A 15,878-nucleotide genomic window follows, 5' to 3' on the forward strand; every position below is an offset into this window, starting at 1 on the left:
CGCCTCAATCAATACGCAGAGTGATCATCCAAAGATATATATTATGCAACATGAGAGCAAAGTCCGAGTCAGAAACCGAAGGCAGATTTATAGGTATTATTAGGGTGAGATATTATTAGGGAGCAAACCTATCACGCTATGTCCGTTTCGGTCATAGAGGCAAAACGAACACCCAAGATAAAAATCATTTTTAGTAAATAAAGATAAACCAATACCTCAGGTTTTATACTGTGGGTAGGTATTATTAGGTAATAGGCTTGGCTTATACGAATTCAACCAACAATATAGAATTGCCATACCTTATTTCTCTGTTGACACAGACAAATTAATGTCTGTTTTGCCCCTCTTTTCCCTAAAATATGCAACCACATCTCTGCACAAGGTCACCAGTTGTCTTACTTTGTATGGCAATTACAATGTTGGTAACTTAGTATTAATTATTACCAATAAATCAATTCAATACATTCAAAATAAGGTAATTACACTGTCATTTGGAATTACACCGTAAGCACTTGTCTGACTTGGTGTCACTCTCCTTGATATAACAGCAATACTTAAAAGAGGTTTCGTGCCATGTTTTACACTGATTGTCCAGTTTTGGTATCAAGCACGTTATAACGTTTGCGTTTTGTCGCTTCTACCTTTTTTTAGACTTTGCTATGTTTAGCTCATATTGTTTTCGTTTTGATGGTCACAAATAAAAACAAACCGAACTGAACATTTAGACTCGCTCATAAATCTTGATGGTGGTAGCCTATACAATAAACTGCATATCAGTCGTAAGGAATTATAAAGTATAATGATCTTTTAAAGTGTTAATACTTAAAAACAACACAAAAATAACACATTATAAACGATTTAAAAGCACAGGTTATTTTATAAAAAGTTGCTCTTCAAGTGACCAAGAAAGCACATCGGTCTGCCAAGTATAATAACAGCAGAACACCTTATAGCCAAACTAACAGAAGATCTGCAACAATCAATGTACTATGACAATCCAACAAGTGGTGCTGTAAGCAGTGGCTTGTTTTTAAAACAGGATTACATCGCTTCTAGTAGCAGTAGAGTCGACAGGGGGTCTTTTTGGACCCGGGATGTTAGGGGTCGGGAACTTGAGAGAGACATCGCGTATTCATGGGGTGTGGCGCGTGTCTCTTAAAAGTGTCTTGATTTTGGAGTCAAGAATCACATTGACACCAGACACAAAATACCCCCTCAACGGCCATGTCCATTAGTAACACAATTTTGAGGCTAAAAAGAAAGTATTCCCACAAGCTATATACAAAATAGCAGAACTGGTCAGTGCTTAGAGTGCAGGATGACAAAAGAAGGTCAATAGATTCGTTGGCTTTTGTTTCCACACCACCCTGTTGTTTCGCGGCAAGTCAAGAGACCCGCTTCGGCACAGTATGGCCATCTTCATCTTCCCTCTGCCCGCAGTAACGTTGGATGGTGAAGACTGGCATGGGGCCGGGTCTGGGCCTCCGATATCTTTCAATGCCATACAAACGGTAGATTATGTTGCTGTAATCTTGCGGCCATTGGTAGAACAAAGTATCTCGAAGCCATGTGGGAATGTTGTTCTGTGAAAGAGACGTTTTAAACAGCAAGGTTTGAGTACAGTTGGAAAAGTCGACTAGTCGACTGATACGCGTTTACTTATCGAAAAAAAATATAAAGTACCAAACTAAATTGGAAAATTCAAGTTTTTTCAATTTAAATTTAATAAACTTGAATTTGCCAATTTTGTTTGGTACTTTATACTTTTTTTGACTATTTTATCACACTACGCATTCGTGAGAATCATTGGTGAAGTCAAAAGATTTTAAAGAAGAGTTCAGTGACGAAGTTTTATTTTGGCAACTTGTCGATGTCTTGATTATTTCAGAACAGATATTTTAAAGAAGCAAAAGTAAAAATTTTGTTCCAACATTTAAATTTTACACAGATTGTTGATGCAAAAAAACAATCGTTTTTTAATTAAAAAAAAAAAACAGCGTAAAAAACGACTCACATCTCTAAATATGACCATAGATTTAACAAAGAAAAAGAAGCATACGCTGTAAAGAAAAAAAGAGTGTGGTTTTCTGCGAAAACGAGAAAATAAAATAAGGAACTAACATTTTAAAATAAAATAATCGTGGTCGTGTGAGTTTCTGAGGCCGAGGGTTTATCCTTTCACAACCCCAGATTCACGATGTCCTCGAACTACACTGGAAGGCTACTAGAGAGCAGCCAGTCTTTGGTTTATCATTCAAGACGCGCGGACCTTCCACTCCGTTAGGTGGCTTGCACAATAATGCACATGGTACAATCGTTGATGATGTGGTCTGCGGTCTGTTCATCAGCAACACACTCGCAAGAAGAGAAAGCCATTTCGCATTGATGCATGGTTGAGCGGAAAAGCCTTAGAGGGGCACTCACGCCTGTCTAACAATAAGCAGCTTATGGGATAGGGTCACAAAAAAAAAATTGCTCAGTGACTTTACCACGGACCGGTCGATCGCTAGTAAATAAGAAATTTTTTCGTCATCCCATTCGATGAAAAGTTGGCCAACCCTACAGTATAATGCAATCGACGAATCGTTGCAATAAAAAACCTTTAAACACCTGATCTGACAATTTAACAGCATAATGCGCATTGACAGAATTAAATAAATTGATTCTTCAAAGAAAGCAAGTCTTCCACGGGTGTACTGGCCTATTGTGGCAGTCATCGTATATGCCGAGGTGCGCTGCTGACAGGAATAAGAAACTCCTCAACTTCTTATGAAGAGACAATTACTCACGAGCTGCATTCTGCATTTGCGGATAATGCTGCGACACTCGCAATAGTTAAAAGAATGTAGCTTCTTTGACGTCAATATAACACGAAGATATTTATGCGTTCATTAAACCAACAGACTCCACCCACGGGTGAAAATTACCTAAAATTTCCAGGAACTTCGCTGACAACATTTGAACAACTTTTACATCGATTACTGTTGTTGACATACGGAATCGCAAATGTCTACAGCAGGGGTAAACCCGATATCACAATACGTACTTTCAAACATAATAAGCTAATTTTCTCATGAAAAGTTGTAACTTTTAAGTGGTACAAGGTGGTCTGATAGTCTACTTGAGAGCCACGTACAGGGGAGTTTGTTGATCGTATCCAATCATACGCCTAACGGTAGAAAAAATTTCATTCAGCGGACGAAAAGCTAATAAAGACGAACGTGACCTTTAAGGTCTGGTGAGCCATTAAGTGTTCTGTCGAGACACATTCAAGCGTTTCTGGTGGAAGGGAATTTCAAAGCAACTGTCAGCCGTTATCACAACTTGGCCAAGCAGCCATCTGCTGGGCGACAAAAATGAGAGACTACTGTGCTCTAGCAGGAGTTGGCTGGCTACTTTTTCTTCTACAATCGTATATTCTTGATAAACTTCGCCTGCCCAAGTTGTGACATCGTGGATGGAGATTAACAGTGTTGTAAACACCGAGACCTAAGCTAAACATCGAACCAAAATCACAGGACCGGAAGTTAAGCTGATTGCTAGAGGACGTCGCGTAACTTAATTCGTGTCTGCAATCAAGGGTACTAAAAATAAAAAGGGGGTTCACTTGACGCCAGATGGAAACAGACTGGTATATCACTTTAGGCCAATTTGGACAGAAAACAAATGCTGAAGTTGGTTAGATGATATTAAACTTCAAGGCTACCATCTCTCTACCAAACAATGCAACTGCAAGTTTGCTCTTACTGCACTTTGTAAGAAGCAGCGATGGCGAGTTGCGATGACGCGTGATAAGTGACAGATTTACATTGGCACTTTAACGCGGAAATCGTCGTCATCAACAACGTCATAGAAGTCACGTGAGCATTTAGGAGCTATTCCAAGAAACTGTTGTTTATTCAGAGAAAAGTTTTATTGGGTGCATAGCGGTTGTGGCAGCGAGGTATAGTTCAGTTACATCGAGCGTATTATAGTTTAATCCAGCGACTGTTGATTACGTGGCTTTGAAACAAGAGAAAGAAGTTTGAAAAAAGAGTCGACGCTTTTTTTACCCCAGGTTGGTTAAAACCGCTTTACATTTTGCAAAAGAAAAAATGATTGTAATGTACAGCATATGAACTATGGAGTCTCTTCATTACTCACCGCTACTGCACCGCTGCTCAAAACTGGCAAAAAGCGATAATTTTTTGACCGCCTTCTTATATACTCTGCATGCATTCTTCTGTAGATGTAAGTTGTATGAAGCGCCTTCGTTCCATCCCTATCTTCTGCATGCAATGTGTTACCTTCCACAACGTCACGATACCCAGGGGTGATACAAACGAAGACATAATCACTCTGGAAAGCACAAATCGGTTATTTGGCTACAAAGGTTCATATGGTCAAGTGCAGCAGAATTAACAGCACAATGCCTTGCTTAAGATTTTCATAAAAAATGATAGTCTCGCTGAAATGAATTGATCATGCTAATATATCCAATGGTAAACAGTTTTGGATGCGTAATCGCTGTCATGGTAACTCACAGTTAATGAAATACCTTCAGCAATTTGCAGAAAACAACTATACCAATACCACACACTAATTACAATCTTAATGCAAAGTGCATGCTCAATCAAAGCTTACAAAACCATAACGAAGACTTTAAAAAATCGAATATCATTGGTCGCAAGTGAATTACAATAAGTTTTGGCTGATTTGTAAAGTGTCTATTTCTTAAGTGATGGCCATTTCTTTGTTACGTGGCAAGAAGCTTTATATCAATTTAGTGATAAGTATATCACCTGATGGTATCGAATCCTTATCTAACCATATCCGAAATCGATATATTGTATTAATGTATTATTATATAATGATATCAATGAAGAAAACAATCTGCAATACTCACTGTTGAAAACCTGGTATCAAGCCAGTCTGAAATACCGGTGGAAATTAAAATGCTTTCGTACACGTCCACAGCGACTTCCACACCGTTCGCAGTCAAGTAGTTGCATATTGAAGACACCGTTTTCAAGTGAACATCGTTTTTTTCCATGGCATAGGTGACGAATACTGGCAAAAAAAATTAACACTTGATGCCAATTACAGTGCTTGTCATGAATGCACAGCTGCGATGTTACTGCCTCGGCTACTCCATCTCAGTTATAATGAAGGAAAACTAATCCTTTTTGTCGATAAAATCTTTTATTCCCGGGTTAGAGTTCAAAAGCGGCTTTGGCAAGTCGCCTTAACATGGATAAATATCATGAATTACTTAAAAATGATAAAAAGAAACATCTAAATAGTCAACACAGCCAATTTTTCTGCACCTTTGACGGGATTTCTATTGCTATTAATACGACGTGACCGAGGTTGTTGCACATGAGGAGGTTGTTGCACATGAGGAGGTCGTCGGGGTAATCTTTGGCCAGTTTCGCGATTGCCATTTGTACAACGAGTCTAAGAATATATCATTAATGGAGTATATAAAACATAATTTATAACATTTTAAAACAAAAAAAGAAGTTTCAAATACAGTACTTTGCAATAGACAGCACGTAACAATGAGACAAAAGTCAAAAAGTTTTATTCAGCTTTCAATGGTACTATTGAGTATTGACGCACTAATAATGAAGCAACAACTTTACAGTATAAGGCAGAACACTATATTTTAAATCTTATCACCAATATACTAAGGGTCGTTACAAACTGCATACTTTACAACGGAATGACCTCGGCTTTAAAAACACTGGTGGAGATTTTTTTAAAGTTTTTGTAATTGAGAAAATAATCTATAACTGTTTTTTCACAAACTGCTGTTGTAAGGCGAAATTTTGAACTACCAGAAGTGTGTCAATGTTGTGAAGTGAATGCCCAAATGTCTATCCATTCGACAGAAAATATTTTTTTCTTTGTTTTTCATATTGATGTGATGTTCAAACTTTTTGTTTGTCGCTTCCTTGCATGATTTTATGGACCGAGAACAGTTATAAGGCCGCTACAATCATATTTTCGAGTTCTTTTTATATTTTCATCAGAACATCTACATCTTGGTGTATTTAATGTGGGACTATTCAGAGATATCTAAACTCGGGGACAGCCTCTTTCGTAGACAACCGATTCGGTGATCCTTAAAAATCCAGCAACGGCTCATGACTATTTGGAGAATTTGCAGGGATCATTTGGGTGTGTAGGTAGGTGGTTTTAGTGTTTACCTTCTCATACCCATGCAAACGACACAGTTTATGTTGAAATTCTTCACAGCGATGTAGATTAGCTGGTATCTTGGCCCCGTGGGGGTAATCTAGCAACAATTAGTTTATTATACAGGTTAGGCAATTAATTAGGTGCAGACAATTGTATTCACGAAACGCCGTTTGGAAACTGTTTTATTACTTTTCTGAGACTTTAGTTGATAATTTTTCGCTGAGACTTCAATTGATTAACCTCTAATATAATCTAATTCCTTTGAATAAACAGATGCCGCTGTGAGATCTTTGAAATCTACAAAAAAGGCTTTCTCTGAAGAAGGCTGTCTTTTCGCTGTGACTTTTCGGTCATTTGTCCGAAATCTCTGAAAAATGCAGTCTCCAAATTGAAATCTCTCCGAAACGGGCTTATCTGTTTATATGCATCTCTGTTTCCAATCATGCCCCTAACCTTTTAACTATGACACTTAGCTACAGTGTTAACCTTCATATTAAATTAGTGCATACGCAAATTAAAAATATTCATTTTTATAAGTTACATAAAATTTGGTCTTTATCTGTGTCTTCAGTATTTTTATGTTCATGAAAATACCATTGTTAACACCATGAAAACACCAAACACTTACCGATTCAACTAAGTGTTCATTCATCCTGCCAGGTTCTTTTTCGCATTCAGAAGCTCTTTCGTCGATGAAAGATGGAGCCATTGTGGGAAAATCGTAACTACAACAAGGCATTAGCTTCAATATTTCTACACTACAGTGGATTGCAATTTATAAAGTGACATTAGGAAGACATGCCTGTACTCTGCAACACTCTGGATTCTGGAATCTAAATTACAGTTTTTTGCAAATGAAAACAGCAAATCTATATGGTGAAGACTCATAAGAGTACTCTGATACTGTATAGATAGTATTTTTCAAAACTATCAAGAGATTAGTTTCAAATTATGTGCGTGTGTTCAAGTTTTAAACAACTCTTTCAAAATTGTTTTCTGGAAGTGCTTACCAATGAGCAATAAAAGGAATTATAAATGACTAAACAATTAAAAAATAAGATTTTTATAACATTTCATTGAGACAGTAAATAATAGTAACAATAAAATGCAAAATGTGACAAATCAGGCTGTATCTACAGATAATCCTAAATTACACAAAAATTATTGTGCTGTAGCCTAATAGTATTTTTTGGAAAAACAGTGATATGTTCACCTATATACTTTGCCTTGACGCTGCCTACAAATATCATTATCTTCATCATTTGGGTGGATATGATTTCCAAAAGCTTGATCTTGGTTATTGACCAAACTTTCACTGGATTGTTTGTTGATTTTTGGAATTTTATTATATTTTTGTGTTTTCTTTTGTTGAAAACAAACTTCAACTTTACAGGTTTGAAAACACCTATCCAAACTACTTTTTGATGAACTGTCACTGCTGAGCTCTATGGTGTTCAGGGCATCAGATAGACTTGAAGCTTCTAAAAAATAAAGATTAGATTAAGCAAATGATAAATATTAGCAGTTAAACAAAATAGAAACATTCTCCTTGACAGCTTAAATACATTTTGACACACCTGTTGTTCGCACTGGTCTTTCCTCTGTACAGCATTTATCTGGACATTCTGCTTCATCACTGCTGGTTGATTGTGCATCAAGACTTGAACACTGCAAAAACAACAATCTTTTTAACTAAACTATTTAATGTCTAGTCTGAAGTAGCCTAACTTTTGGGAGTGTTATCCTGACCAAGAAATAAATTACTTAAACTTCAACATCACTGCTTAACCTTGGATGTTTTGTAATAACTTAGCAAAGGCCACTCGTAGTAAACACTTAGTCATTGCATCAACAGTTGACCGCCAGTTTGGAAATCCTACAGACTGGAACAGAATTAGGGACAAACCAGATGGCATAGAACATCACTTTTCAATAGGTGTGTCGGCCTTAATGTTGAATTAAAAGTATGAAAACTCTATGGCGTAAATTTCTAGCAAAATTTCGAAAAAAAGTTCTTTTGAGACAGATAGGAAAGTGCACATTCTGCTTCTTTTGGCATCAAAATTAGCTCTCTAACATCACCGCTCACGGAGTTATGGCATTTTTATGGGATTTGACCCCCTCATGACCTTTGCGTCAAGGTTGTCACCTGAGTATTCGAGGCAACTTCCCAAAAACACTTTTAAACTTAGTTTTGGGACCAAAAGCAACTATTGAGAGGGGACTAGTGTTGGGCGATATATCGAATTTTCGATACGATATCTTTTCAATATCGATATTTATTTCAATATCGTTCGATATTTTAACTATTACAGCCCTACCTCGTAACTGCAAACCCCTAAAAAACGTTGCCGAGGCCAAACGACAAAAGTTGAAATTGCCTCGGCAATTGCTGTGAACGTTTATTACGAAAAAAATTGTACCAAAACATGTAAAATGAGAAGCGAAAAATATACTGGAGTAGTCTATCACGACCGCACTGTTTGATTTGTTGTGATGTAATAATACCAAAAGTAGCGATAAACCGAACAACGCGATACGCACGCTGTTACGGTATTTCACGTTGAATAACTCACGAAGAGGAAAAGTAAGTTAATTTTGGGTTGATTCAACGTTCGAGTCGGCACAAATCAATTTAATTTTCCCGGCGGGTTATATTGCGTAACAACAATGCCCAATAAGAATTTTACGTTTGTTTTACATTAATTCGACGTCTAGCGACGTTAAATTATCATAAAATAACGTTAATTGCTCAACCAAGTACCGGTAACAAATTAATAGCTTCCTGCGAGAAGATTGTCTCGATTTACGTATGCACTAACATAATTTTGGCACAATTGGGATAGGCTACTGCGAGCAACACAAAGTCTGTTTGATGAAGAACTAGATGTCAGAATCGAAATCATCAGATGCTGTATCGGAAGATGAGTTTGTCGTGTCATCACTGGAATCGGACAAATTAAGAGGCTCATCACTTGGCTGTAAATCTACACTGTCTTCGCCGTTCACAATGAAGCGTCCACGTTTTGTCGCTTTTGTGCTTTGATACCCATCCACACGCCTCTTTCGCAGAGCTCCATCAGGGTGTCGACTAAGAAGCAAATCTATGGCTGTGGCATAACGACTGGGAGGAATGTCTAATTGTCTAATCCTAACCTTACAAGCGCTCGTGTGGCCTCGGCATTTTTATTGCCGACGCTAATGCACCATTCATGCATCTGCGTCGGCAATCACCTCAGCAATCCGACACTAATTTCGAAGACTGAGAAGCTCTTTTCTTAATTAGAACAAAAATATCGAAAAGTATCGAAATATCGAATATTTTTTCAAATATCGTATCGTTTTGTTTTTTTCAATATCGCCCAACACTAGAGGGGACGTTTTTTGAATTAGTGATTTTTATTTTTTTCACTCCACCCTATTTTCCAGTAAGCACCATATCTCACTTCCATACAGCATTGCAGATCTCACGCAACTAGTATAAATTCTCACTCTCATTTTTCATGAAAACCTTCTACCACATGACACATGCTATGTTTTTGAAACATGTGTAACAATAAATTTCATCTAAAATCCTACAACGTGTTTCTATAAAAACGTTAAAATGACAATGTAACCAAATGATATCCATCGTTTTCAGGGTCATTTTGATGTTACTAAGTGTCATGTCCATTTTAGAGAAAAGTTGCGGGAGAAGTAGCACTAGAGTGCGCTACTTTAGCCCAAGTAGTGGTAGCATGTGCTATTTTAGCCGAAGGAGAGGCAGCGTGCTACTTTAAAAGTAGCGAATGCCAACCTTTGCATATTACCCGACATAAATAATAATAACGTAACACTATATACTTAAAAACACACTTTTAGATACATTGTATGCACCGTGCTGTACCATAGCCTACTTAAAAGTAGGTTACATGTTAAGAAAACAGCTCTTTCGCTTACCATATTTATTCAAGTATAAGATGCAGAATTTTGTACCAAATGTTCACCCACACGGTGTGCGCCTCATAAACGCATAACTTCTAATTGCATTGTACTATTTCAACAGGACTGTGTTAGGCATGTTACTTATACATGAGTGCAACTTATACCCGAATAAATAAGGTACCGTATATATATATCAGTGACGTTCGGTGGCTTAAACCGTTGGGAAAGCAACTTGGAAATATGCTGCAGTAAGGTAGTAGGCACGAAGGGCGTAACCGTCGGGCGAAGGCAACACTTCCAGCGGGGGGTCTGGGGAGCCTCCCTCAGAAATTTTTAAAAAACACTTCCGATTTGGTGCGCTCTGAGAGCATTTCCAAAACAAATCAAAAATAAAAATCTGTCAAATTGTGCTTCGCCTATGTCGTGATCATACATCCATTTAATGTTTAGAAGTCATAAACAATCTTAATTTTAACGTTGCAGGCTGGGTTTTTTTTTTCAGTCATTTATCGGTCATTGACCGATTTTTTAGCAAAATGTCCAAAAAAAATAGTCAATTCGGTCAAAATGTCCGAAAAATATATAGTCAATTCGGGTGTTGCACGGTTGAGTTTCGCTGATGAACGTTGAAGAAAGTTTTCTCAGATAAAACACGACAACGTTTCTCAGCGAAACTTGTTGTAGCTCATAGGCGCCTAACTATTTTTTTGGCCGTGGGGGTGAAAGCGTGTTTCATCAGCAGCAACGTAAATTCAGCAAAATGTCACGTAGATGGATGACATAATTATGTCGTCACACTAGGAGTGCTTTTATTGCCACACTCGGAGTTATCGCTACGTTCGACCTACCGTTAATTATTATAAACAAAACTCGACCACTTCGGTTAAGCAAACACATGCCATGCGTCTGCGTAAACTAGCGGTTGATGGACTGCGACTCTTTAAGCTAAGCACAACATAAAGTTTAGCAACGAATTAGATTTATTACCATGAAACAAGAGACGAAAAGGTTTACTAAAAAGTAAAAGGTATACTGTAAATGGAATGACAATGTCTTGAAAATGGAATGCAAATACTAACTTGATTATACGCTTGAAAATGTACCTGTTGAAAGTAAAACCATTCACGTTTACATCAATTCAACAGCACGTCACCTTGAATAAATTTAGAAGTTGCTGACATCCGTAAACAGCCCTTGAAAAATAGTTACGGAGACGTTTGATTATAGCTCCCTTTTCACTACAATATCGCAACTTATGACTGACCTGTTTTCGTGTTGCAGATGAAACAAAATATGCGCTTATTCCCGCCTTTGATCAGGTTTCTATGGCAACGGTCGTGTGTGCGCCATGCAGTTTGCGCGAGTCCGTTGTTGCGTTGATTATTCCGCATGTGCGCAATGCGGTTTGAACCAGCCCTTGTTGCGTTGGTTGGTGGTTACGTGGTGCCGAGACTTCAAGTTCATTTTCACAGCGAGCGATTCACTGCCACGACAATTCACTGCAGAGGTTTCGACTTTCGAAAGCAACTTCGAGTCTGTTTGCAAGCGCACAAAGCTAAACGCACGCTCCGTCTACGTAGCAAATTATGTTGTTTTTGGGTGCATTTAACATCTGATGACATTGAATCGACACAAAATGGTAGATTTTGCTATGTCGCAGGCAGCAAAATCAGTCATTTTTACATTGATTCAACGTCTGCAGACGTTAAATCAATGTAAAAATGACAGATTTTGTCTGGTGTGGAATTGTAGCATCCTACTTGTTCTAGTGATTATTTATCGCGAAGCTGTTGCGGTTTGCATTCAAAAAATGTTGTCCTGCTGCCGATCGCTAGTTCATCTGTTGTTTTATGTATCAATACAGCATAAAAAGTTGGCGCCTATGTTGTAGCTAGTCAGGAAGTGCAAATTTTGGTTTGTATCAGCTACTTAAAAGGAAATATTTTCCTCAGAAAAAACGACCGAAATAAATAAAAAATGACCGAATTTTTTCAAGTCATTTCGGACAAATGACCGAAAAGTGTCAGCGAAAAAAAAAACCCAGGTTGCAGGACCAAAATCCTGTGTTAGACATGGAATAATAGTTGTCTAAATGTTTAATTCGTCATAAACGTTCATTCTCAGATATTCAGTTAAGCCTACACTACAAAAACTAACACTTAGGCCTAAACATTACAACCGCAAGCAATTTGTACAGAAAGCTGGATAAGTTTGCCTCCTGCGTATAGAAGCTTAACAAACTGAATATTGCATCCGCACCTGAACGTTCATTGGCGAAGTAACGTTATATCAACGCTGTAAAAAGGGCAAAGGCATGACTATGAAAGCTAGTACAGTAGGCTAAAGTACATGGCGAGGAGACATCAAAAAACAGCAACAAGCTTATTGGCATTATGATGCTGTGCGTGTACCCGTGTACCGTGACGAGATACCATTCTGACGAGTTAGTCTAGTCGCTCTAGCGAATGTACGCATTGACGTCACTGGGAAAGCACAACTAACCTACCATAATCATAACACATCTGATTGGCTAAGCAGCTGGTGACGTTTTGCAAAACGGGTGAGGATTGGTTAAAACGAAGGCGTTTTTTGACATTTTTGAATCTGGGAAAGCAAGTTTGATAGTTGCTTACCTAGAGCCTCAGTGATTGTTTCTGACAGAAGCGTTTGCGTCAATTGGCATTTATAGGCAAGACATGCGGTTTGGTGAGGACTTAGACAACTCACAAGCGTTACGAGTAATTCTAGTCACAAATACAGTAATTTTCAAGTTAAAATAGACGTGATAAAAATAATAAGTTAAACCTAGAATTCAGTCATTATATTTTGCATAGTTTTTGCTAAGGTAAGCACTGCTTTCCTTGCTTTCCCTCACCGATCGTCACTGATATATATAATATATTAAGTCACAAAATGTGATCATTATGAATTTCATACCATCAGATCCCAATTAGCCAGCTTGCTGCAGGTGGGACAGGAACAATTGAATGACATCTTCTAGCTAAACAGTAAGATGCCTAAAAAGTTTTACAAAAAAAATCAGTGGTTAATATATAGCAGTGGTTTATAACTCATGACCCAATTTCACCATTAGAGATGAAACCATGACCCATCGGGTCACACAGACTGCATTGATCAAAATGAAAATATAACGTGAAACTATTTACTTTATCTATTTTATAGGCTAAACTCTTTCTAATAACTTCATATTCAAATTTCATAACACCTTAATTAATGAGACTGTTGAGCTTGTTTATTGTCTACGAGTAATTTGATATGTGGTTCAGTGCCAGACAAAGCCACAATCATGACATTTGTACGGTATGTCTAATCTCTTTTCTGTATGATATATATTTTGTTTTCACAATGATCACTGATCAGTAAATAGTGCTTCCACCAAAATATCCACCTGATTTGATGGTAATATTAAGACTTTTTTAATTCTTCAAGCGAAATAAAGTAAAAAAACATGGCAAAACTATCTATATGTATTATAATTCACATATGCACAAAAATGTTGGGGAGGCTGCAGTCCCTTATGACGAGCCGCCACTGGGCTGCATTGTTTTCAGAAGTAAAGAAGCAAAAAAAGGTACAAACTGAAATCCACTTAGCCTACTTATTGTAGCAAATAAGACAGTAATTCTCACTTATTCTTTTAAGACATAGTAGCTAAAGCAGAAAGAAATTTCAAGTCTATCAGAATTGCAAACCAACAGCATTTTACTTAGACATTAACACACTACCAGCAGTTCCTTCAAGCGCCATACCGTAGCTTATGCGCAGTTACTAGAGCCCATTAAATAAGTGGCTTATCATTGTATCACTTGGCTTGTTTTTCATATAAAAGTAACTTGAATAAAATTTAACAGTCAGATTCTTGTTTTCTAACGTTGATTCCATGTTTTTACGAAGATTCTACTAACTACTCAACGAGTTATGTATTCACAACAGTGTTGTGCGGATATTGAAATTTGATAATCCAATCCGATCCGAAATTTTTTTGAAATATCCGAATCCAATTCTGATCCAAAAATAATAGGAAAAGCAATATCCAATCCAGATCCGAATATCCGAAAACTAGCATTATAGCAGACATGTTACACTAACATTTTTTTCTTACCCTACCATCCTTGTCTCGATTGTAGCATAATGAATTTATACTGATATTAAAGTAGCACTCAGCCTACCAGTAATCAATCTGAAACACAACAATAAACAACAATAACAAAACAAAGAAAATAGCAGTGTAAGCATGCACAGTTGCACACACTTATCAAAAGCATACTGTTTTTGAATATAATGATACAAATGTCATTATAAGATCAGTATATAATAAATTGTCACTAATCACATGCTCACTTCCATGAACCATACAGAAATGTAAGTCGTTCAGAAAACTATTCTTCCTCAGACCTAAACACAGAGTTGAGTACAAGTAAAGCATCAACAGTTGATAATGTGAATATAATCTAAAATGTCAAGTCAAAAGCAATAGTATACTGCACAGCAACAGGAGATCTACTATGGCAAACTTTTTAGCTTCTGCTGGGCACCGGCCAGCACTTTCTAGTACCGAGGTAAGCTACTTTCATCAACCTCTTAGCGTGGCGTGCCTACCTTTGCTTAGTTGCTGGTTTTGCTTCTGCTGCAGTGCTTCCACTTTTACAAAGCTAGATTACCACTTGCATTACCACATTTGTCCTCAGATTACCACATTTTTACTGTGATGTTCTTCCCGATTTTAACCGTATTTCGACTTACTTTTACATTAAAAAAGTGTCTATTTTTACCCACTTGTTGCCATTATTACAATCAGGTGTTGCTAGAGTTAGGATTACAGTAAGAAAGGTACTAAGGGTTTTGATCTTTAGCCAGAACTAAAAAAAAGTTTCCAAAATACAAGTTTTCGTTTTCAACAGCTGCAAACTTTTCTCAAAGTAGGACAGAATTCTTTATCTGGCAATGCTATTATTTGGTTATATTTACACAATAGGCTATAGTGTCAAATAAGGTCTAAAACAACTACTCAGTTTATTAACACACCGGTTATTAACAGTTATTAAAACGTCCGAAATAAGTAAGCAAAGTAGACCGCAGAGCCTAGAATCTGAAAGACATCTTGCCTATGAATATGATCACATCCACATGGTCACCCTACGTTCAAAGTCAGGACACATTCCAAAATTAAACTGAAAACAGCCAAACATCCTAGTCGCATGCTATTATAAGTAACTTTTTTGCATATCTGTTTGATTCGGAAGTTTCAACAACAACAGTTTAAATCCTCTTATTTATTGATAGTATTTTATGTCAAAGTTTTAATTTACACATTTTGGCATCATTTCCACACAAAATTTCCATATTACCACTAAATTACCACAAATTTTTCATTACCACATTTTTACCACAAGCATGATGAAATTTCGGTGCAAGTATAGAATCCGCCACGCTAGTCAACATGACGTCACAAAACGAACGCAACTACTACATAAGGGGTGAAAAAAAGGACGCTGAAAAGCGGCGGAATGAAAGTGATAAAGCGGAAAGGATATGGATTTTTTAACAATTTTACTGTGTTTTTACAAAAAAAACATTAAACCAACGTCGAGTGTTGAATATAACTACCAAGAATGACATAAAATTTACCAAATTGCATCAATTCAGCTAAAAATTTACCCAATTAAAATTTAAAAATAAAAATATGAAACGTTTGCAACTAAATGTGTTGTAGCTATCTAAGTTCAGCTCGCATTTTAATTATTACAATA

At 37.1% G+C, this 15,878-nt stretch overlaps 1 protein-coding gene across 2 annotated transcripts; it reads right to left on the bottom strand.

Moving 5' to 3' along the window:
* LOC145772007 (uncharacterized) lies at positions 1-14,276 on the bottom strand. 2 transcript variants are annotated; one of them, XM_082583810.1, is made up of 8 exons: positions 13,045-14,276; positions 7,761-7,851; positions 7,397-7,661; positions 6,812-6,908; positions 5,307-5,436; positions 4,886-5,049; positions 4,144-4,338; positions 1-1,583 (listed from the first exon to the last, which is right to left on the bottom strand). In XM_082583810.1, the coding sequence occupies exons 1-8, from the start codon at positions 13,099-13,101 to the stop codon at positions 1,386-1,388; spliced, it is 1,197 nt and encodes a 398-aa protein (XP_082439936.1). In that variant the 5' UTR covers positions 13,102-14,276; the 3' UTR covers positions 1-1,385. The 2 variants fall into 2 exon arrangements, with proteins under 2 accessions (XP_082439936.1, XP_082439935.1); XM_082583809.1 differs by having other exon boundaries at positions 7,397-7,664.
* Between the last annotated feature and the right edge of the window lie 1,602 nt (positions 14,277-15,878).

This window comes from Aplidium turbinatum, chromosome 6, assembly GCF_918807975.1.
Source record: "Aplidium turbinatum chromosome 6, kaAplTurb1.1, whole genome shotgun sequence".
NCBI classification, from domain to species: domain Eukaryota; kingdom Metazoa; phylum Chordata; class Ascidiacea; order Aplousobranchia; family Polyclinidae; genus Aplidium; species Aplidium turbinatum.

Excerpts from the sequence above, each read along its gene's own strand:
- LOC145772007 (XM_082583809.1), bottom strand. The coding sequence starts at position 13,101 with ATGTCATTCAATTGTTCCTGTCCCACCTGCAGCAAGCTGGCTAATTGG. Across the intron at positions 6,909-7,396 it reads CGTCAAGGCAAAGTATATAG|TTACGATTTTCCCACAATGG; the intron begins GTGAACATATCA and ends GCCTTGTTGTAG. Across the intron at positions 5,437-6,811 it reads ATGAACACTTAGTTGAATCG|ACTCGTTGTACAAATGGCAA; the intron begins GTAAGTGTTTGG and ends ATATATTCTTAG.